The sequence below is a fragment of the Cicer arietinum genome, chromosome 4 (genome assembly GCF_000331145.2).
Source record: "Cicer arietinum cultivar CDC Frontier isolate Library 1 chromosome 4, Cicar.CDCFrontier_v2.0, whole genome shotgun sequence".
NCBI lineage: Eukaryota > Viridiplantae > Streptophyta > Magnoliopsida > Fabales > Fabaceae > Cicer > Cicer arietinum.
In genome coordinates, this window is record NC_021163.2 from 11,732,705 (window position 1) to 11,756,672 (window position 23,968).

Sequence of the window (23,968 nt, forward strand, 5' to 3'; positions counted from 1 at the left end):
TGCTGAACCATTGAAATCCTAAACTGTGATGATGATGTTTGGTTTTCATGTTGTCCATTGCATTTTCCAACTAAAGATGAATTCTCATAGCATTGGCTTTGACCATCTATTCCAACTTTAGAAGTTCCTGGTAAGCAAGTGCAAGAGGCTTTTGTCTTAGTTCTATCCAATTTACAAACACCATTGCCACAAATGCCACCAATATCACATGGATTTGAAACTGCAGCCCATTGTGACACCCATTGTTTCGACCCGTTTACGTCTTCCCATCGGTATAACCGCAAATTTCCATTATCTTCAAGTGTCAGTCTCCTAAGAACAGTTAATGGTGTAGACTGATGAATTGCAGAAGCCAAACCTGCATCATCATTATCATTCTTATACACATAAACTGCACCATCAGAAGACTCTCCATATACAATTCCAAAGCTTCCAGCTTGATCTAAAACTGCAATAACTTCGCCGGTTACATTTGATATATCAGGACCTTTCCAATAGGAATAGTTTGTGTATGATGATTCATAAAGTTGGTAACTTTCTGGAAGATTGTAAGTTAGTGCAAGGCTTAAGGAAGTTGGTTGTTGAAGCATTTTGAGAGCATAGTAGCTGCCACCATTAGAGGAAGATTTGGATGATGTTAATTGTGAAGAAACTGTTAGAGGCTGATTTGGAAGGAGTGTGTCAGAAGGTTGAGAAAAACTCTGCCACACAGGGTGGTTGTTTGTGTTGTGAAGGATGAAGTTTCCAGATTCTGACATGATTGCTGATTCTACATTCACACCTGAGGTGTTTGAGGACCATATGGTGATGTCTTTGTCCATTAGTACGAGGTTGCCTGTGGTGTCAAGCTCCAAAATTGCATCTTTAGATATAGGAGAGTCACTGTTTGGATTGGATGGAGAAAGAAAATGAATTATATGCTGGCAACTTGGTAGAGATAGATAGATATGATCATAATTCATAACCTGCATAAGCTTTTTTAAATACTGTTTTGATAAATAACTTAATTAAAATCTTATCGTATAAATGCTTATGCACAAATTATTTCTATAATAAAATAAAGTTAAATAGTTTTTAGGTAAGATGGAGTTATGATTAATGACTTTTTATTTGTACAAGTCAAAAAGTCAAAACTAACCATCTAAACTGCACTGTTGACATTTTCCTTAGCCATCTAATTATTTTTTCAATTAAATCATAATAGGACTATGAAAATAGAAGTTACCATGTTTTGTGTGAAAAGTTGAACCGGGATATCATTTCAGTGTAATGAAAAACAATTTATGAGATTATAAGGCTCTACAATCCCATGTTTAATCATGGATTAGTGTATCTGTTTTCTTAAAAATGAAGTTATTTTCAAAATAAAATTATATTCATCTGAAAATTTTAATTATTTTAATATTATGATTTATGATACACTTTACATTAAACACTTTAATAAACTTTTTCAATATGTTTAGATGTACATGTAAAAAAGAATCAGTATTAAACTATTAATGCATATCATAGTTTTTAGTTGTCGTCCAAAATCTCCCGAGTAGAAAATCATAGAAGTACAGAGGAGTGGACTGTGGTCAAGACTAAATTTAGTTACATGCAAACTTTAATTTTCACAAACATACATCATTGGATTTTTGGATATATATACATTAATCAGTTAATATAAAAGAGAGTATGATTTATAACACAAAAAGTAGTGATATTAATTAATAATAGGAGTACCTATTGGGTGACCAAACTAAAGTTCGATTTCCTGGAAGCCTAGCAAACCAAATGCCCAAAGTGAACAATCGATTATCAGTATATGATGGAGTGAATCCCATAGCAAATGTGCCATTATCAGAAACCCAAACTTGGTCCTTACTAGCCAATAATCTTGAGCCCAATCCAATCTGGCTCGAAATGCAGCTACAAAAACAACCTAGGAACAAAGTAACAACAATCCAATAACACGTAAATGACGAAGTAGCACTTGCCATGACAAGGTGGTACACAAATATTACTGAAAGAACCAAGCTAGCAAAATGGTTTGGCATGATGTTTTATATAAGGGGGGTGTAATTAATAAGTGTAAGTGGTGTAGTGTTCTATTTGGAGAAGAAAAACATAGAAATTGAACACGTGGTTAGTGGTGGGTGAACTATAAGTTTGAAAAAATGTGGCTTAATGTGTGGTCGGCAAAATGGATATAATTTCATATATATATGGTGGCATGGCATGGTTCATTTTTTTTTTTTTTTTGTCTTTTCAAATGGTAAATTCAGATTTATGACTCACCTAAAGATTTAAAGCTATACAGCATTGACACGTAGTTGTTGCAACTAATAATAATTTGCTACTATTATAAGACGAGGCTGAATCTTGTTTGCATTTCACACTTCACACTTTGAAAAATGGGATGCCTGCAAGTACATTTTTGTATACGATGGTAATTATTGAGCAACTAGCCTACTCATGTTTAATTGAGATAAATAAATGGATGGGAAGATGGTGATGTACCACAAAAAATATAAATTACTGCTCATTTTTTTGTTACAATTTAGATATTGAATGATGGCTACCGTGTAATATTAAATTATTGATGCTAGAAACATACTGACTTAAAACTTCAGATTCTTTTTGAAAGTTTAGAGAAGAGAGGAGATAAATTTTTTACTTTTATCCGACTAATATATTTTTAATTTTAAGTTTATTATTATAAAGAGATTCTAATTTTTTGAAGAACTTATTTTTAAGTTCTCACTATTATAAACATATCATTTTCAAATACTATTATAAACATAATGTTTTAGTAAAAAAAAAAAAAATTATTCTCAAGGATTATTATTTTTCACTTTCTTAAGAAAAGTAAATCTTAGTAATTATTAGTAGTTATGTTAATTTTCAAGATCCAACATGAGTCATTTTATTTAAACATTCAATATTTCTTAGTTTATTAATCAACGAAATCAATTTCACAAGTCTTTCACTTTTTCTTTTGTCTTTCCAATTTTTTTAAAGTCTTCTTCTCTACTCACCTTGTAGATTCTCTAGCCTTAATTTCAACTTTAGAAGATATAAAATTGATTTTAGAAACATGTAAGTAACTTTGACACAATTAGGTGTTGTCAAGTTTTATATAATAAAAAGTATTGTTAGGTAAAATCATTTTCATATAAGAAAATATATACACTAAATAAACTAGTCGCATTTAAAAAATATTATTACAACTTTATAAATTATTTTTCATCTATGTGTTTTTTGAAAAGTATTTTTCAAATGTATGTTATAAGTTATAACGTATCATATCTTTCTAGAAGCTCTCTCGAACAATGTTTATATAAGTAGATAAATTTAAATAATCCAAACATCTCTATATGTGTCAGATGTACGAAGGTTTATCCAAAATTGGATGTCTTATGTTGAACTTGATGATTTTTAGTCAAAATAGACAACGGAAATGTGAGCCGTTGGATAAATATCCAACGAGTCACAATTCAGTACTGCGACAAATGCACGAAAACATTAGTGCAGAGATCACAATCCATCTGAACCCTTGTGATATGAAGGGGCAAGAGAAATCGAAAAGGCGAGGTTAATTCCCCGTTTATCCATTTGATTTGATAAACATTGGGTATGAGTTTTGGTTCCATTCCGATGATAAGAAGACGTTCGATAACTGCAATTGCTTGATTACTGTGAAAAGGAGAGAAGGAAACCATTTTCAATCGATCAATCTCCAGATTGCGTGTGGATTTTGGTTTTGGTGTTGTAGCCATTACATTAGCCATGTCCACTACCATATCTTCCCTCCCCTTTTCTCTCCCTATCCGCCACAATTCTAGGGTTTCTCGTTTCAATCCAATCTCTTCTCGCATTAAATTCCAATCACTCACCTTTTCTACTAACGTAAGTACCCTCTCTCTCTTTTTCATACATATTTCCCTCCAAGTTGATGGCTTAATTGCTTTGTGGATTTTTTTAATTACTATTTGGATATTTAATTTAATTATAGGCTTAGTTGGATTGCGATGTTTATTTTTAGTTTCATTTATAATTAATTACTTTTGAATCATTTTTCCAATACAGAAACGGAGAGTGTTGTGTTTTAGGCATGAAAACATTCCATCGGAAACTAATGGCTCTGAGTTCAAAGAAGATAAATTGTCAGAAGATTTGGTCAAGTTTAAAGGGGACCACTCCAAACACCTGAAAAAAGATTGGCTTGCTTCTCTCCATACGGTATTCATTTTCATTTTCATTTTTTATATCCATATTTCGTGGAGATAATAATAGTCAGCAGTATAAGCTACATTAAATTATTCATTTGCTATATCTTAGTATCTGTGTTTTGCTTTAATGATTTGAAGTTGCTGATTTATTTAATTAAATTTTCTACACCTTGCTCATTTCTGCACTATGTTCATCCTGTATCAGTATGCACCATCGAATCACAAAAAAACGATTGTGTTTTTTCTCCTTATTATTAAAATAATGTGATTGAAGGGGAGCCTTGCCATAGTGGTAAGCGTTGCTGCAATGCGATTAAGAGGTCACTAAGTTTGGATCATGGATTGGAATCAGCCTCTTGCAACTGTGAAATAAGATTGTCTGTAATACACTCATATTGAGTCTGACCCTTTCCTATACTCTTCTATGATGGGAGACTGGGAGTTCTAAATCATTAGGTTGCTCTTTTTATTTCTATCATGTGCTTGATGAAGCAAAACATCACTCTGTTATGCCGAAATTATTATGAGCAGTGATAAAGTGAGGAACTTGATGTTCGGTTAAGTATTTACGAGCTCCTTAATACAATCATAAGTGTTGATCTATCTAATCCGTTAATAACTTCTCATCAAAATTTTAATCTTCTTAAGCCTTCCCCATGTGTCGTGTCTACTAAATCACCAATGTACTCATCCTGCAAATTTGCAGATAAATTTGACACGCCATTCTGAGTTTATCCAGAGAACAATCTGAAGTACCTGGAGTTTCCTTTGGGTTCATTCCCCTTTCCATGTTTGCAATTGACTACCCATAGCTAAAGTAAGATTTTGTTTGGATATAGGGACAGTTACGTAGTTAGACTTGGAAGGAATGTTTTGTATAAATAGGAGAAATAAGAGTAGAGAAAGACATTTAGATTTGTAAACATTGAGCGAATAGAGAACGGGTTCTGTTTTCAAGGGGGGAGGGGGGGAATAGCAAGTCAAGGAAATCAAATTTGCCAGTCCAGAAACTGAAGTACACAGATCGGTTGCAGCAATGAAGTTTCAGGCTTTCATACTTTTCACCACTTTCAGGCGCGAAAGATTTGTGTCGTGCATTTTCAATTTTTAGATTGCAATCTTCATTACGATAGTGCAGTTAAGTAGTTAAAGGGAATACTTTCTATAAATAGGAGAAATATGAGTATAGAAATTATGTTCTTTCTTTTCCTAGGTTCGTAACAGTTTTCAACTGTAAAGATAATAGATACGGTCACAATCATGAACCGAACTCATTTTCATTCTTCTTATTTCAACAAACAGTTTATGATGTTAAAGGGAAAAAATAAGACTTTACACTGTCGTGTGAGGATGAACAGAGAAGAAAAATAATGTATTAAAGAGAATTGGTGTTATTAGAAAAGCTAAATAAAAAACTAGTTTTTCTCTTCGGTAATTAGCAATGGGCTCTAGAATTAGATAATCTCTAGAATTAATAAAGATGTATTTTCAATTATTATATTAAAACTAAATCAAAAACCTAAATTTAATGTAAGTATTATATATATATATATATATATATATTTCTTGTCTTGATACCTGTTTAGCTCATGTCATTGTGCTTCTTCCAATTGATTTGAATTATTCTTGAAAGAAATTTTAACATTATCAAACTATTAAACATCAATCTCCTTTTAACTCTTCATTGTTTGTTTCTAACTTAGTAGTTTAACGATGCAAACATCTTTACAGTGTCTCAGGAATTTTAAAAGTATTGTTTTTAACGTTCCAGATCATAAATACTGTTCTTGATGTGGAACCTTGGAAAGTTCCTTGGACAGCAAAGACCATTATTCAGGTAAAGTGTATCCTTTCTTATCATTTGTATATCATTTCCAATTTGACCCATACTTCAAATATGTTTATTACTCCAGATTGCAGATCCACTCCTGCCTGTTCACCTTATAAATGACCATTCATATGTTTTGCGTGTAAAACTAAAAAGGCTTGAAATGGCCATTCCATTCGTATGTTTCTCCCTGTTTCTGTTGGGATGAAAGGGGATTCTTGACTACCAAGAATGAGATGATTATACAGCTTTACCCTATTTTCTTTTTGGCAAAACAATAAGAGTTATCCCTTCATCTTTGAGACAAACAATCATTTATGGTTAAAAATCACTATTATAATAAACATTTAATTTTTACCAGTTTCATTGTTTAAAATTTGCTAAAAATTAGTAAATTAGTCTTTCACAAATTAATGTTAAGGATTTTTTTTACAGAATGTTACTGAAAATATTTAAACAAACTTAAAATAATGAATAATAATGTCTTTTCGTTTCTAAATTCACGTGGAAAAATGTAAAATATTTACATTTGTTTAATAATTGTAGTAGTTGATTTGACAGGGGTTATTGATGTCATTCATTTACAATTATGTTCCTATTCCATGTACAAATATAAGAAATGTTTTAAAATCACGATGTTAGGAAGCAAACTAAGTTGGATTCTGCAGGTTATGCTCCTCTGGATTGCCTCATTCTGGTTGGTAGGATCTTGGATAGTTCCATTTTTAGCTTACGTAGCAGGGTTTAGAAAGGATTCACTTTCATACAGAGGACAAGCATTGTACAGCCTCTTGACAGACGTCGCCGAAGGTGTGGTTGGCATAGCAATACTTCATCGCTGTCTTGCAAAGTTTAAACCACTGTCGTCCGACTGGTTCAAGTTTGAACTCAAAGGGAAGTGGCAGTTTGATGTCGGTTTCGGTTGCCTGATGTTCCCCCTCATCAATCATCTATCACAAATGAACCTGAATTTGTTGCCTGTCCTTCAGTATGCTCCAGTTACGGTCTCGAGTGTAGAGCAATCCATTGTAGCACGAGACCCTGTGGCAATGGCACTCTATGCAGTGGTAGTTTCAGTTTGTGCCCCAATATGGGAGGAGGTTGTCTTCCGTGGTTTCCTTCTCCCATCTTTAACCAAGTACATGCCTGTGTGGAGTGCAGTAATAGTTAGCTCAGTAGCATTTGCCTTGGCACATTTTAACATTCAGAGGATGCTGCCACTTGTATTTCTTGGTATGGTCATGGGTGCTGTCTTTGTACGGTCTAGGAACCTCTTGCCGTCAATGTTGTTGCATAGTTTGTGGAATGCTTTTGTATTTATGGATCTCATGAAATAAAATATATTTTTTACTCTTTTCTTTACTCCTGAAATGACAAACGAGTAAAAAAAAAAGTGGTCTTGGGGGTTACATTGAAAATCTCACCACGAACACAAACACTCATCAAGTCCCACAACTACAAAAATACAAAAGTGAATTTTAATGGTTAGATCTCCAATATCACTTTCTCATGTTGAGTTCCAACAAGGAGGATTCAAATATATTATAAATGCAAATGATTTGTCCACCTTCAATGTTTTTCTAGCAATTTTATTTAAGAGAGTGCTAATATTATTATTTGAATGATAAGTGTTAGAAACTCTAGTAGTCTTTATTATGGCTACCTTGCATTGACTTCATTGCATCTTTCAGTACCTTCATTGATGGAAAGGGGTGTTTTGACTGTTGAGATCTTACATAGACGAAAATTATGAACAAAGTAGTCATTATAAGACTTGAGCAATCTTTATCCCTTGACCTAGTTTTTGAGGTTGAGTTAGAGCATAACTCAAAATGATACTGGAGCTTAGCATTAGATCTATTATTGAACCACCCACATTTGTCACTTGTCATTACATCGTCGAGTACCTTCATTGTGCTGGGTGTGGGGAATGTGTTGAGATCCATTCCATAATAAACTAGAGATATGGCTAAGATAATCATTAGAAGGTTTGTGCAATTCTTACTCCTTGAGACGCCCTCTGAGTGGAACTAGACTTGGCTCAAAATGGTATCAGTGCTTATTTAGATCTGTTATTTGACTTATTGGGTCATATGCATTGTCTATGCTTGCTTACCCGTATTTGTCATTTGTCCATGCTCCAAAGCTAAAGCTACCTTAGGCTGCCTCACATGCATGTATTTGACAATGTTTCACCCAAAGCGTAAGCTTCAAAGTTTCAACTTTGAAAGTCTACTGTTGACATAATGTCAGGATAAAATATTTCACAATTGTTAATCTCTGACATCTGAATAACGAAGAATAACTCGAGCAGGAAAATACAGAATCGAATAATTGTTGTTGTTGATAGCCTCCATACTCCATAGTGGTTAACATCCTTTCAACCAGGACCCACAATGAGACTTGATGACAAATAGTTATGGAATGAATACATGTGGTTTGCTAAAGGCCTATAGCCACATTATATCTGCTAAATGAGCTGGTTTGTCACGATTCTCCATTGTGAAATTTATTTGCAACTGTATTCTGTCAATTTCTATCAAAAAAAATACTTGTGCTATATTTGGGGTCCTTGGTGCTTGCTGGAACGGTGTAACATTCTTTTCAGAATGAGAGTAGTGCATTAATGAAAGTTGTATTTAGTAGCAAATAACTCATTGTCCTAAACGGGGACATAAAAGAGGGGACCGATTGGTTTCAAGTCATTTGCCATGCTGGCTTACTAACTTTTGTCCCATGAAACTTTGTTCATGTTTTCTTTATCCGACAACAGCAGGGACCCTTGTCTGCTATTTTACAATTTCTGAAAGTTGCTTGACGAAACCAATTCGTTCATCTTGGGATGCTGACAAGGACCTCCCCTTTTATAATCATTTAAGGGGGTATTTTGGTCTACAACTAGTTATGATACAAAAGCTTATATAAGTTGGAGAGGTAATCAGAGTGTATATTTGGTTTGCGGTTAGATTGACAAAATCACGGCAAACCATTTTAATTTTGTAAAAATATGTTTGATTTTACAATGGAATTTGATTCGCGGTTAGATCGATAAAATCACGGCAAACCATCTTAATTTTGTAGAAAAATGTTTGGTTTTACGATGAAGTTGACAAAATTACAATGTGTTCAGCAATTAATTCTAACTGAAAACGGAACATTCACACGCTGTAATTTTTTAAAAATTACGGAAGCTCAATACCACCGTAAAATCTAATATACAGTATGCCAGTAAAGTTAAGTTGAAATGTTTGTGTTTTCAACATTTGTTTTATTGCTAAAATAAAATTTGAAGGTGGATGAGAATTGAATAGTAAACTGGATGTTGGCTGTTTTCATAAATTAACTCTGAGAAATTTTCATGAGATATATCGTAAAAAATAACATTATAAAAAAATTATGACATGAGATACTTGAAACAAAAGTCCAAATAAGTTATTTCCAAACACCTTTAAAAGCTCAAAAATAAGATTTGCAGCACCTCGCTCAGATGCTAGTGGAGGAAAAAGCCTGAAATTTCCATTATGTAAGAACTTCATGATAGCTTTCTCTATTTTTACAAGATCAGGATATTCTCGTGATAGTTATTCATTCTTTCAGATTTCAGAAGTTTGTTTTGTTTTGGTGGTTAGATTTTGGAAGTATCCCTCTATTTCTTTTCAAATATCTGTTTTTTAGAAAAACAAATATTCTTTTTATTTATCTTTATGAAGTTCAACACTTTTTGTTCAATAATGAATTATTTATTTGAACATTCCACGTATATTAAAAAAAATATATAAATAAAAAAATATTACTTTTATTAAATGACATTAATGTATTCATTATTATAATAAATGCAAAATTAAATATATTAACTTTAAAGTAATACAAATAATATTTGTCAGAAAATATAATAAAAAAAAATACTTGGTATTGCATTGCAAAAAATGAGAGTCATTAATTTTTTAGATAATTATTTTATGAATGCAGCATTCATCGTGGGATAGAGGGTGTATTAACTATTGATTTGTAAAAAATCTCCCAAATAAATTATCGCCCAAATAAATAAACGGATTGAAATGATGAATCGTTAAGGAAATATAATTTTTTTTATCCAATATCAAAATTTAATAGTTTCTTTAGTATGTATGCACAATATTAAAACAAAAACATTTAAACTAAATAGCATTTTTGAACTTAAACTATAACAATAATTTTTGTAAAAAGAAAGAGGATAACAATAATGCCACGTATGCTGGCAATTGGTGGTTAAGTTATGATATATGACTTTTATAAAGAGAAAGACTTGTCCATCGCTTTTGAGATTGTGATTTCTGAGTGTCGTGTGGCGTTATGCAAATCGGTTTGTATTTATCATATTTTTGCATTTTATTTGTGATTTGTTTTTTAAAAAATATTTATCATATTTTATCTGTGATTTGTTTTAAAAAATTAATTTTATTTTACATTTTAAATAATTGATCATTTAGCTAATATTGTGCACACTCCTTTTACAACGCTTTTATATTTGAAAAATGTTGTTCAATCTATAATAATTAGAGTGGATAATTAAGTCTCAAAATTTAAAGTCTCTTTAAAAAAAGCTCCCTATTAAAACTTTAATATAAATTTTTTTATTCAGACAATTTTTTGAGATCTTGGTTCATTATTTTATTATTTATTATGCATTAAATTTTTTAAATTTATTTATTTATTTTTATAAAATTATAAAAATAATTTCTCAAAAAAATAAAAAAAAATTCAAATAATTGTTTTTCGAAAAAATTATCAAAACTTCTTTTTTATTTGAAAAAAATTGAAATTTTTGCTCAAAAAAAAAATTGACATTATTTTTTTTCTGAAAAAGAATAGAAAACTTTTCCGAAATTTTTTTTAACATAAATTTGAAAAGTCTTTTAATCCACATATTTTGGAGGTTTTTAACTTTGGGGTTAAATTTTTTAGTCTTTTAACAAGTGTATTGAAATCAATAATAAGTAAATTTATTAAATTGACAACTCTAACAACGACATACATGCCTTAAAAGTATTGTTATAGCTCTAAATAACAATATTTTAGTTCTTTTTGGCATAATAAATTTTACTTTATAAATATACTCACTCAGAAGACCTTGTCAAAAAGCTACTCTAAAAAGACTGTTAACTAACTAAACACTTAATTATTTATTTACTTTAAAATAAATAAAAAAATTCTATCTCTTATTTTTCTTGCATGGTTCTAAAATACTATGATTATTTACGGCACACTGCTTTTACTCTTCCTGAAACAATACATATAATAATGTTCCAATAAAATATGTTTATGAGTGATTGTTTAGGTTACATTCACATAATACATATAGTACAAGTATTTTATACTTTAAGGTTTCGCCTTATATTGCAGGTTTTGTAGCAGTTGAAATGTTATCATCAGAGTGATGAAATCACTCGTCCAAAGTGGTTATATCCATCCAAATACTAATATTGATTTTATAGAATATTGATTTATGACAGATATAATTGAGGACTTCAAATTGAACTTATAAATATAATATTCCCAATTGGGCATGTGTAATTTGCAAAGATTCCCTTTGATTGCTTTTATAAGCTTAAAGGCAACATTGTAATTCAATAAAAGCTAGCTCTTCTTGGTTTTTCCGAATTCCTATTTTACCATATATATGAATAATATGCATGTACCTCTTTCTTGACTGTGATTAAATGATTTGTTATTTAGACTAAGTCCATAAACAAACCAACCCCCTTTATCAAAATTTTTAAAGCAACAAATGATTAAAAAGGAAAGGTGAGATTAACTAACCATGAAACATGACATTATGAGTATGGGGGGCTCACATTCTTGTTTTTTCTTTTTCTTCTACTTTTCTCATTTCCAATTATTAAAACTCTTTTTCTTTATCACCCCTACGTTGATCCAAGTAGAATTAGCACACGTTGATCCAAGTAGAATTAGACTTAGATATTTTAGAAATAAATAAACACAGTTGAAAAGAATAATTCCATAATTTTAAATTAAAGTTGTAGTTATATGGTGAACTTTTATATCACGGTAAAATGAGAGAAAATGTGAGTGACGAAGTCGAAATTTATTAAGACTGCAATTGCAATTATAAACCGTAATTTAAAATTATGAATAACTCCACTAAAGATGATCAATCAAATTCACCAATAGAAATTATTGATTGGAAACAAATAATGATAAATATTTTACACCAATAACATGATAAAAAATCAAAAATAAAAACTCATTCTCTCTATATCTAGATAGCCACATGACCTATTCTTGGAGAGAGATTATATATTAAGGGGTGTAGTGTATAAGTCAAAATATATGTGCATAAGAGGAGTTCCTTCTCAAAGCTATACCTACCTTGTATCCTCTTCCTTTAATTTCCACTCTCAAATTTGTCAATTTTTCCTTTTATTCACACCTTAAAAGTAGAAACCATGGAAACTTCTCAACCTCTTTCAATTGAAAGCTTCTCTTATAGTTGGTTAGTTAACCTTAAGCCATCACTAGAAAGCCTAGATAGTTCCTTTAGAATTTCTCTTGATGCATCTGATGAAGCTTCCTTCATTGAAATGGACCCAAGAATGCCACCTTCTAAAAGATTCTTCAAGAATATTTCACATGATTCCAATAAATTTGATTTTCCAACTTCACAATCCCCTCTCACTCTTGTTCATGCAGATGAACTCTTTTCCAATGGTTACCTCATGCCATTTTTTGTTGAATCATTGAAAATGGAAGAATATGAAGCCTTAGATTCCAATACAAGTCTCAATTCATCTTCACATGCAACAAAAAGTGTGGTAGTTCCTCTTGGTCATTCTAGATGTTCTTCTTTGAAAAGATGCAGAACATTATCAAGGAGAATATTTTTGAAGTATTTGAATTTTTTAAGACCTTTATGTAGAAGATTAAGGGGTCAAAAACCAAGTTCAAATATTGAAACCGTTGCTAAAAGAGGTGAGGGTGTAATGAATTGGCGATATTATAATTCAGAAACATCACCAAGAATTAGTGTAGCTTTTTCTTCAGATGATTGGAGAAAGTCTTGTGATTCTGAAAGCTCAATACATGAGGCAGTTCTCCATTGCAAAAGATCCATTGGTATAAATATACAAATTTAAGAATTATTTGGGAATCTTTTATCTTATTTATTTGTAACAGTTTTAATTTTTTTAAGCAACGGTTTAGTTCCTTTGGTGTACTAATATTTAATAATTTTTTTATGACAGAAAGAATGAGTTAAGGAAGCAGCATAGTGGAGAAGGTGAAGATAAACTTTTTATACTATGATGAAAAAAAAGATGCCACTTTATTGTTGTAGCTAAGTTTTTGTTTTTCAGTTATGTGAAACTTTTTTTATTAATTTTTTCAATTGGTGGCGGTATCATATGGTTTCAATGATAGTATAAGTCAATGCAATAAAATAAAATTAAAAAAAGAAAGAAAGGAAAGATGAACACAACAAACAACAGCCCCATGTGAGGTGAAGAAGTATGAGACCAAATTATTATCAGCCACTCATATTGTCTTCAATATTCTTCTATATGCTTAAAGGATATATATGTGATTGGTTGGTCATCATTCAAGCCAATGCACTAAAAAGAAGATAGAGTTCAATTTTATTTTTTAATGATGTTGTTGATAGGGGAGGAACATTTTAGGCTCAGATGAGAATCTGCTTTCTTCAATAATTTCGGAAATGTAAGCTAAAATAAATAATCCAATATTTATGTATATAAATATGACGTCAAAAAAATATAACATACTACATTATAGACTATAGAGTATAGACCCTTCACTACACGGTGTATTCATTTCTTTCAACAAATAGAATCTATGAGGTGCCATGGTTATTTATTTATTTTCGTTATCTCATATAATGTTCATCAAAAGAATTATTTTAAATAAATTATGTATTCCCTAATTAACAAGAAACGACTCCATGGCCCAATGGATAAGGCGCTGGTCTACGGAACCAGAGATTCTGGGTTCGATCCCCAGTGGAGTCGTTTAATTTCCTCTTTTGAGTCTAATTACTTAATTTTTTTATATAAAAGATAAACACCTCATCAAATAAATTTTTTGACTATAGTTTTCTAATTTATGAAAAAAACGTCATGTGACCGACCGTACACCTAAATAGGCCGAATGAATGCCTCTATATATAGAACAATATAGCAATGTCGCTATTCCATTGCATTACATAGCACTGTCAAGAGAGAAATAACGTATTTATTTGGAAATGGAATAGAATCAAAACTGCTAGTGGTGAATACAAAATGTAATTATCAAACATGTACATGTTCCAAATTAAAGCCATATATCGACTGTGTATAAGTTGTACGACACATTAACAAAAACTATCAAGGGGACAAAAATACATGCATTTTGTCCATAGCAAATAAATTTTACGCAACATATTATAAAGCGTTATATTATTAGCTTCATATGCACACCTTTAAATAATTAATACTCCACGCTTGTGATTTAACTAACTCATATTGAAATAATTAATTTTGTTCAATGCATCGATCACGCTGACCAGTTCTTTGTATTTGGCCTCATGTGTTGTTGTTAGCTCACTGGAATTATCTAACTTATAGTTCTGAAATTGGATAAGAGAGTAAGAGAAATTGGAAGCTAGTAGCTATATTTGGATCAACAAACAATATTATCAACCACTTGTGAAACATAATGAAATGTCCCCATTATTTCTTAGTACTTTCCATATCCTTTCTTCACTAAAGATTGCCAGCATATTGACATGAACATTCATAAATTTTCTATTCATTATTTGAAATAGACAAGCATGATAACGTTTGAGCAGGGGACCCTCCTCCCTGATCCAGTTTGTGAGTCAATATGTTTAATTTCCTATACATACACACACGTGTTATTGTCAAAAATTTCGAGGTCAGTGTCAACACTCTATGATTATGCTGTATGTACATGTCCATCTCAATGTTTTTTAATATTATGTTCGAATTTAAAAATTGGGTCTCTAAAATCACAAAATTCTAACATTAAGATTTTAATATTTAGTGATGAATTATGGCGTCTGACAGGATGCAGCTGCTGTCATATATACTACAAAGTAGTGAGAAATTGAATATTTATTCTAAATATATAGTATAAATATTAATTTTTAAAATATTTAGCATATAAAATTAAAGTTACGATCAATACAATTTTTCAAAAGTAAGAGTATTATATACAAAAAAATATGGGACCTTCCTAATTAGAGCTATGTAGAGTCACATAGGTGGTTTGTTAATGAATGAGCAATTAATGTTTTATTGTTGTGTGTATATATAACATTTATAGCTATTGTATAAGGGTTGAATACTTGCATTTTGAAACCTAATCTTAATCTGGAGATGAACTAAATTAAGCTATCATAATCCAAGTATGTCTTACACGGCTTTAAATTTTGTTGTCATTCAATCGTTTAAATGCAAAGCTTTTAATATTCTCAATAATGCATTTACATTTCATTAAATTTACTTTTTATACGCATTTTAAAAAATTTTGTTTACATTTATAAAACTTTTACTTCTGCATAATTTTACTTTCAAACATAGTTTACTTTTATCAAGTTTACCTCCATGAAAAGTGATATTTTCGTGCTGGTTGTTTCTAAAACATAATTGTTTTAAAAGAAGCAACATCCATTTAAAAACCAAAATTTACTTACTATGCAAGTAAGGATGTCTTGATTACTAATTAACTCGATTAAGATTCTATAATTGTTATGATTAAACATATCATTTATATTCAGATTTGGTAGACTTTTCAGTTGACCAAAAATAATCGAAAATAATACGCTTATTTTTTGTTTTGTTTCGAATAGTCTAGTGTTGAAACTCATTCCCACTAAGTGTGAAGAAGTAAAGTAGTGCATGTTCAATCTCGTTCCAACATATCTAATGTCCCTGCAACTTTTTAGCTTATGAGCTGCAAAATACATATATATAATGTGTAACCCAAAATGACTTTGCTTAATATTATAATTTTCACTTTTTTATTTGTACATTTTTCTTTATATATTTAAAATATTCAAATAAATACACTAAGTGTAGAGAAGTAGAATAGTGTATGTATAATTCCGCGCCTCAATATATCCGATGTCGTTATAACTTTTTATGATCTGAACTATAAAATATATTTATATACTGTATAATCAAAATGACTTTACTTAATATTATAATTTTTACCTTTTTATTTATATATTTTTCTTAATATGTTTAAAATGTTATAATATATAAAAAGTGCAATAATGAAACATTTATATAGGTGCGTATGTTTCGGCATGACATTATTTTCTTAAATTATATATATGATGAAGTATGATGGAACATCTATTTAAAAGTTTTTATATTGTCATTGTATAGTTATTAAATCCTTATTAATTTATAATGAGGTTTTATTTTTCATTATAAAAAGTTTGAAAACAAAATAGTAAAAATAGTTTTTATAATAACTATTTTATGTATAAATTATTGAAATAAAAATGACATGATATATTTACAACTGACAAATAAAAGCGAATTTTTTTTTCCACATAAAATGCTTGATTATTTAAATTTAATGAGCTACCAACGTGTGGGAGGAATTTGGAGGCAAAGGGAAGGAATATTTTGAATAATGTTTCTTTGATTAAGTTTTTAAAAGGGGAAAAATCTCTCATAATATTGGGGTAAATCAAAATAACTTATAAATCATTTAAAATCTCTCAACCTTCAACTAAATAAAAATTTAACTAAAATCTTACCCCTTTCCTCGCATCCCCTAATATATATCTATTTTTATTCATTTATCTTCCTTTTTCTCCATTAAAATATATTCTCTTTTCGTTGAACCAAACATACTTTAAGAGAATAAATAAAATTATAGTTTTTCTATTTAATCTACTTTTTGTCAAATATATAAATATATATAACTAATTTGTTTGATTCAAGTGATAAGTGAATTTCAGTAAAAGATTAATCTTTGAGAATCACTTGAACTTTATTTTTTCAGAAACACTAGAATTAAAAAAAAAATATAACGTCTCTTATTTCACCCTTTAATGTTCTGAAATATACAAAAATATATGCTTAAATTGGTTAATTTAGACGTGTAAAATACAATTATGAATTAACTAATCTAAACAAAATTTGTGGACTTTTTGAAAAAAAAAATTGAAGATGAAAAAGAAAACTTTAAATAAAAGTATTTATTCATAAAAGAAAAAAGACAACATCCCGACAAATACAAACTACACCCTCAATATGGGTATGAGGCCCAAACAATAACTGGCCCAAAAAGAGTTTTTTTCTTTTCAAATAAACCAACTTTTTATGGAGCTTTTTGAGAAATTTGTTTGGATAAACTTTTCCATTGAGAGAGAAGTTAAAAAAAGTTGGCCAAATACACGGTTTTTGAAGACTTATGGTTCTTATAAGCTTAAATGGGGTATTTGTTGGATACCCTCATTTAGTAGTTGTTATAAATTTAAGGTTGATGCATCAAAGCCTAAAGATGGAGATAAATGGAGTATAGGTGTTGTTTTGTGGATGGTGTGGTAGTTGTTGTTTGACAAATATTTCATTATCAAATTTAGAACTAGCAGAAGTTTTAGCTATCCATAAATGATTGAAATTTGTTGAAAATATGTTTTTCTTGAATTTTATAGTGGAAATGCTGTCTTTTCTAGATTTTGTTTAGCATTTCCTAGAGTTGTTGGCTCTAGCAAATTCAAGTAATTCTTGTAGTGTCAAATGTGGTTCTGGCATTGAACGTTTATCAACAATCTTCCACCTATATTGATTATATTATTAGAGATTGTATTAATTTTAATGTTTTCTTTGATAATTTTAATTTTTTACATGTTAGGTGTGAGGCCAAACAAACTACTCATTGTTTAGTTAAATATGCTCTTTTATAATCTAGATTGTATATAAATTGAAGAGACTTCACCTTGTATTTGTATTGTCTTAACTTCTGATTTGATGTCGAACTTTCTTTAATACAATAATTATCTTTGACGTAAAAAAAAAAAAAAAAACTTACCTTATTAGTTTATTTAGAGTAGATATGTATATGTTACCTTATTTAAAAATATCTCACTACAATAATAAATCCTGAAACATGCTTTTTCTTTTACCCATTTTTTTTTCTTTCAAAAAATAAATTTTATTCAAATACTAAAATATGAATAATAGAATAAAATTAATTATGAACCAGACATTTTCCATTTATATTTTGAGATTAACGCTAATGATTAAGAAAATAAAAAATGTTAATGATACATATAAACATTAAAGAAGCTACTAAGAAATAACCAAATCAAAATTTCAATCATAACAATCAAACTAATTTTTTCTACATAAGACTAGTGGTAAAGAATAATACAAGATCAATAGTCATTAATCCCATCCATCTATAAGAAAAAATATTTGCTTGTATTCACTTATATCTACTATAGGTGATCTCGTCCATAATCAAAACAACCACATGTTGACAAGACATAGGTAAGGTTGAAAGAATGTTGAATTTTGTTATAGTCTTCATAAGACTTTTACTCAAAATACGATACTAACAAAACGAGTAATTTGACACTTAGAACACTGCACCAAGATAAAAATAACAATAAAACAAACAATGTCACAACACGATGAAGAACAACACAATATCGCATTTAGACAACAAATCATATATAAAACACAAAAGAAAATTGATTTTGTGTGAAAAATAATTTATTTAAATATAAAGAGATAGTAAAATAAATTGGAAGTGTGATTCTAGAAACAAAAATGACTCTAAACAACCTCGTAATAGATAAAAATGAGATATTCTTCAATATAAATTAACTCTTTGGATTTATAAATTTAGATGATTTTAGAATGAAGGAATTTCATGCATTATTTTATTAAATATAAATTTAGATAATTTTTAAAATGAAGGAATTTCAAGACTTCAAAATTTCATCTTTACCTTTTAAAATACGAATATTAAAATAGTCTCTATATTTTTTATTTCTTCAAATTTTATGAATATATTCTTATATGTTTTAAAATTTTCAAAATTTATAAATTGGTCTCTCAACTTTTCTTAAATTTTAGGGTGGTCTATTGTTTTTTCTTCATTTTGGACAACTTTTTCATTTAATATCCATATTTTTTTCTCCAAAATTTATAAAATGACCAAACTTTTAAATAAATTATTACTTTATCCAAACTTGAAAAATTATAGTCGAAAGAGGTTCAATTGTTGCATCATTTAAAAATTAAATTTTTCAAAAACCATCAATTAGTTTGTTCAAACATATATTAAGACACAAAAATGAATTTTACACATGGGTAAATGATAAGAGGAAAAAAATTACCAGTATGAGACAAGCGTCATATTTATACCAATTTTAAACTGATATTATTATAATAAATAAATAATTTTTAGTAACAATTCTTGTTTTGTATTTTTATTATATATATATATATATATATATATATATATATTCATATTTCATTATATTTAAAATGATATTTTGTGAGTTAATCAGTAACCAGGTCTCCTACTCCCAAATAAAAATTTCGTATCGCGACAACATGAAATAGAAGCATGTATGTATTCCGAGAATACGATCATTTATAGTAAATTATTTTATTTTATTTATAACAGATAAATAATTATAGATTTAACAAATAAAAAATAATAACAATAATTATAAAAAACACAATTATATTAATAAAATTAAACAAAATATATTTAATAAAAAAAGTTTGAATAGATGTCAAAAACATGATATTTTATTTTAAGAATTTTTTTGTATTCTATTTTGTAATATAAAACGTTATTTATTTTGATACATTTATTCAGTCGTGTTATTTTTAATGTCTTTTTTTTTATTTGTTTAATTTTATTAATATAATTTTAATTATTTAATTATTTTTTATTTATTAAATTAATAATTATTTAGTTGTTATAAAAAAATAATTAAAAAAAGTATTTTAATATATAAATTTTAATGTAGAAGACAATAGAAAGTTAAATAAAAAAGAAATATAAAAATAAAATATTTATGACATATTTAAATTATCACATAAGTAAAAAAAACGTATCAATTCTGGATTGCATATCAAAAACAATATTAAAGATATTAAAAGATAACATTGATCAAATAGCTATAAAGATATTAAAACAAGAATCCATAAAACTGAGTTCGATTGACTTAATAATAAAAGAAAGTTGGATCGACTTAATAAATTTGCTATCTTGGAAACTGAAAATAAAAATAATATCTATATTAAAAGATATATCTGTTGTAAAAGATAATTTTTTTTTTTTGAGTCATGTAAAAGTTAAATATAAATCAACATACATATATTTTTCTCAGCGAATAATAATGACAAGATTCACCTTAAAAATAAAATAAAATTCTTTACCAAATTAAATAAATTTTCATATTTAAATAAGTACCCTCCATAACAGTTCTTTTATTCCCATATTGTGTTATGCATAGTTTTTCGCTGTCTCTGTTTCTCGCATACTATGAAACATTCATGTACTTGTAATTAACTTCAGGAATCTCGATACCCTTTAGTGAGAATCGACTAATATTGTGTTAAAGGTGCAAACTTTTTGTTGTTTAACAAGTTGGGGTTTTTGTTTTTTTGCCTTTTTCTTGCATATAGAAGAAGGGTTGTGATGGAACAGAAACATGTTTTTTTGTCAGCATTGAGTGTTGGAGTTGGTTTGGGTGTTGGGTTGGGAAGATGGGTTGGGGTTGGTGGTTATCCTATTCCTAATTCTAATGAGATTTCTGAGGAACAGATTGTGAGGGAGCTCATGAACCTTGTCATTGATGGCAAAGATAGTGAAATCACATTTGATGAGTTTCCTTATTACTTAAGGTTCTTTATTATTTTCTTTTTAACTTTTCTCCTTTTTTCTTTTTGTGCTGTGAATTCTTTAACTACACTTCAAATTTCTTGTGTTTGTGTTAGACATTAATCTTTTCGGTTAGCTAAACAACTTGATTAAGCACTTTTCTATAAATTATTTCTATAATTAAAAGAATGAACATGATTAAATAGATTTCAACTTTTTGTGAAAATTTGTATGTGAAAGTTTTTTACTTTTTTTGTTTAGTAGTTATAGATGATTTTGAACCTTAAAAACAACAATTAAAAGACCAAAAACTTTCTTAAAAAACGATACTTAAAAAGGAACAGAGTGAGTATAGACTATTGAGTTTCTAGTAATGAAACAACAAGCTTAACAACATTGTAGTTTCATGAACTATGATCAATCTTTTAGAATAGTGATATATTTGATTCATATTCATATGTCATGTAACATGTGGAATTGATCTAGTCTTGAAGGAATTTCATGTGAATAACTGTTTTCTTGATTCATGTATATGCCAAGAATGACTTTCTTCTCCCATATTAACCCCTTTTTCTATGTTTCCATATGATGATTGAAATTACAGTGATAAAATCGAAATTTTGTTGACAAGTGCTGGATTTGTTCATTTAAGACAATTTCACTTATCCATGCATGCGAAAAAACTTTCGCCAATAAGCCGAGCTATTTTGCTTTCTGGACCTGCAGGTAATATTATTTACAAGTTATGTCTTGTCATGCAGAAGTTATTTTGTTTTCAAATAGTATAACTAACACAAGTAGTATTTTTAATTTTGAAGAACTTTATCAGCAAAATCTTGCTAGAGCTTTAGCACATTGCTTTGATTCGAAGTTACTCTTGCTAGATTTTACTGACTTCTCTTTGAAGGTATTTATTATTTACATCTTCTCACTTTATTTGCTATGATTTGTGTTATTTATGTAATCATATATTTCATGTTTTCTCTTGTACAGATGCAGAACAAATATGGTTGTCCTGGAAAAGAACCGGTAAGAGTTTCGCCTGCTCCACATTTCGTTTCTTCTCTGCATTAAGAACTGAAGTTGCTTCTCTTTCTACTCCATATTTTCTGGCTTTGTTGTTACCTGAATGTATATTTTGAATATATTAATTGAATTAGAGATGCTACTAGGTCACCTAATATCATAATTACTTTTGGAAAAAACATGCTAACATTTAATTACTGTTGGTCCATATTAAGATTTTTCTAACTCGTTGCTTATATTAGGATTTAAAAAGGTCCATATCTGAGGTGACTCTGGAGAAAGTGTCTTCTTTATTTGGTTCCCTATCAATCCTCCCTTTAATGGGCGCAATTAGAGGTACTAAAGGAAGAAGTAGTACTTAAAGTTTTTGAACATGATATTTCTTGCTTTATAATTACTTGTTATGGAGTTTATTCTTTAAAATAATGAATGATTTGACAATGTATCGATGGCTTTGAAAGTGTTTGATCTATGAATTCAGAGGGATTATGCATACATCAATGTCGTCTTTGTTGATTCTTTTATAATATGTATTGATTGATATCTTGGAGTTGTGACCTATATCTAAATGTAACTAACTTGACGTTCATGATGACTTTTATGCAGGTACTCAATTAGAACAAAGTAGTGCAATTGGAAATTCCATTAATCCTCCAAAGCTTCAAAAGAAAGCCCCTACTACACCTGATATGGGTCCTACTAGTCAATCTGGTCCATCACATCCAGGTTATACTTGAAGGGAATTTTTTATTTATCTCTTCTTAGTTATTATTCTGTAATAACATGCTTACTTCTTTAGTTTTTGTTTTCAGCTCCTTTGAAGTGCACAAACCGCTTCTGTTTTGATGAAAAGCTTTTCCTACATTCACTCTACGAGGTGATTCTATCATTAAAGCTTTTAAAAGTTCAAATTTGCATTGTATCAAAGAAAAACAATCATATTTGACAAAATTTCCATAATATAGTTTTTAAGACTTAGTGTTTTCATTTTGTATTAGCATGGCATCTCTTTTAATATCTGTTTCAAAAACAAATACAACTAATGCTACATTGTTAGGATATATTATTTATCACAAGTTCAGTTTTAACATGCAAAACTGGTTCTGTTATTTTTACAGGTCTTGGTTTCTATATCACAATCTGGTTCTGTTATTTTATACATCAAGGATGTTGATAAGATTTTTCTTCAATCACCAAGGATGTACACTTTGTTCCAAAAGCTATTAAAGAAACTTTCAGGATCAGTGCTAATACTCGGTTCCCAGATTTATGATTCAGAAAATAATTGTATGGAAGTTGATGAAAAACTCACTACATTATTTCCTTACTACATTGAGATCAAACCACCTCAAGATGAGGCTCTTCTCAAGATCTGGAAAGACGAAGTAGAAGAGGCCATGCAAGAGACTCAGTTGAAAGATAACAGAAACCACATTGCTGAAGTGCTTGCATCCAATGACATCGACTGCAATGACTGGAACTCAATCAGTGATCCCGACATTATGCTACTCAGTAATTATATCGACGAGTTTGCAGCATCTGCAATTTTTTATCACTTGGTGGATTTCGAACATCCAGAATACCGAAATGGAAAGCTAATTATATCTGCCATGAGGTAAAGATCTTTGCAATGGCTGTTTATGCAATTCATTAAGAGAAAAGTTTTTTCGAGTTACTAATATTGGACATTTGCAGATTGTGCCAGTTAGTAAAACTGTTACAGGAGAGTGAAAGTGGTGAAAGAAGTGAGAAGGATGATAAGAAGGTTTGTCAACTATTTTTCTACGAGAGCATAATGATTCATCAGATGAATAATCCAAGCAGAAAAAGCAATATAGTTGAATGCTTACTTAACTAATTGACAATTTTTTTTGTTTCCTTTACTTTTAGGATGGTGCCAAAAAACATATACCGATACCAAAAGGGACAAAGAAAGACAGTGATATTAAAGATCCGGAAAAAGAAGCTGTATGATCCGATTCTTAATAGATAACCAAATATATATATATATATATATATA

General features: G+C 29.4%; 4 protein-coding genes and 1 non-coding gene across 6 annotated transcripts in view; 4 read left to right on the top strand and 1 right to left on the bottom strand.

Moving 5' to 3' along the window:
* Positions 1–2,073, bottom strand: part of LOC101497187 (G-type lectin S-receptor-like serine/threonine-protein kinase At5g24080) — a 4,585-nt gene extending 2,512 nt beyond the window's left edge. The window contains exons 1-2 of the mRNA XM_073367578.1: positions 1,726–2,073; positions 3–882 (exon numbers count right to left, since the gene is read on the bottom strand). Coding sequence (XP_073223679.1) covers positions 3–882; positions 1,726–2,039 — 1,194 coding nt within the window. The 5' untranslated portion in view covers positions 2,040–2,073. The remainder of the gene's footprint in view (positions 1–2; positions 883–1,725) is intronic.
* A 1,356-nt stretch (positions 2,074–3,429) lies between these two features.
* On the top strand, positions 3,430–7,404 carry LOC101505330 (uncharacterized). The gene is made up of 4 exons (XM_004496448.4): positions 3,430–3,891; positions 4,072–4,224; positions 5,986–6,051; positions 6,711–7,404. The coding sequence occupies exons 1-4, from the start codon at positions 3,772–3,774 to the stop codon at positions 7,377–7,379; spliced, it is 1,008 nt and encodes a 335-aa protein (XP_004496505.1). The 5' UTR covers positions 3,430–3,771; the 3' UTR covers positions 7,380–7,404.
* Positions 7,405–12,340: 4,936 nt separating this feature from the next.
* LOC101505662 (probable membrane-associated kinase regulator 6) lies at positions 12,341–13,834 on the top strand. The gene is made up of 2 exons (XM_004496449.4): positions 12,341–13,155; positions 13,284–13,834. Exons 1-2 carry the CDS (start codon positions 12,489–12,491, stop codon positions 13,295–13,297), a joined length of 681 nt encoding a protein of 226 aa, XP_004496506.1. The 5' UTR covers positions 12,341–12,488; the 3' UTR covers positions 13,298–13,834.
* A 156-nt stretch (positions 13,835–13,990) lies between these two features.
* On the top strand, positions 13,991–14,063 carry TRNAR-ACG (transfer RNA arginine (anticodon ACG)). The gene has a single exon. It is a non-coding gene; the product is annotated as a tRNA-Arg (tRNA).
* A 6,492-nt stretch (positions 14,064–20,555) lies between these two features.
* The window catches only part of LOC101505986 (uncharacterized), a 5,665-nt gene continuing 2,252 nt past the window's right edge, over positions 20,556–23,968 (top strand). For both annotated transcript variants that reach the window (XM_004496450.4, XM_073367131.1), the window contains exons 1-10: positions 20,556–20,945; positions 21,527–21,648; positions 21,741–21,829; positions 21,916–21,951; positions 22,191–22,284; positions 22,555–22,674; positions 22,761–22,825; positions 23,067–23,563; positions 23,644–23,713; positions 23,839–23,916. In XM_004496450.4, the coding sequence (XP_004496507.1) occupies positions 20,740–20,945; positions 21,527–21,648; positions 21,741–21,829; positions 21,916–21,951; positions 22,191–22,284; positions 22,555–22,674; positions 22,761–22,825; positions 23,067–23,563; positions 23,644–23,713; positions 23,839–23,916 (1,377 nt within the window). In that variant the 5' untranslated portion in view covers positions 20,556–20,739. The remainder of the gene's footprint in view (positions 20,946–21,526; positions 21,649–21,740; positions 21,830–21,915; positions 21,952–22,190; positions 22,285–22,554; positions 22,675–22,760; positions 22,826–23,066; positions 23,564–23,643; positions 23,714–23,838; positions 23,917–23,968) is intronic.

What these genes read in the sequence shown, in the direction of transcription:
- LOC101505330 (XM_004496448.4), top strand. Translation starts at nt 3,772, where the DNA reads ATGTCCACTACCATATCTTCCCTCCCCTTTTCTCTCCCTATCCGCCAC. An exon ending in GGCTTGCTTCTCTCCATACG is followed by an intron (nt 4,225 to 5,985) that starts GTATTCATTTTC and finishes TTAACGTTCCAG; the next exon opens with ATCATAAATACTGTTCTTGA. An exon ending in CAGCAAAGACCATTATTCAG is followed by an intron (nt 6,052 to 6,710) that starts GTAAAGTGTATC and finishes TGGATTCTGCAG; the next exon opens with GTTATGCTCCTCTGGATTGC.
- LOC101505662 (XM_004496449.4), top strand. Translation starts at nt 12,489, where the DNA reads ATGGAAACTTCTCAACCTCTTTCAATTGAAAGCTTCTCTTATAGTTGG.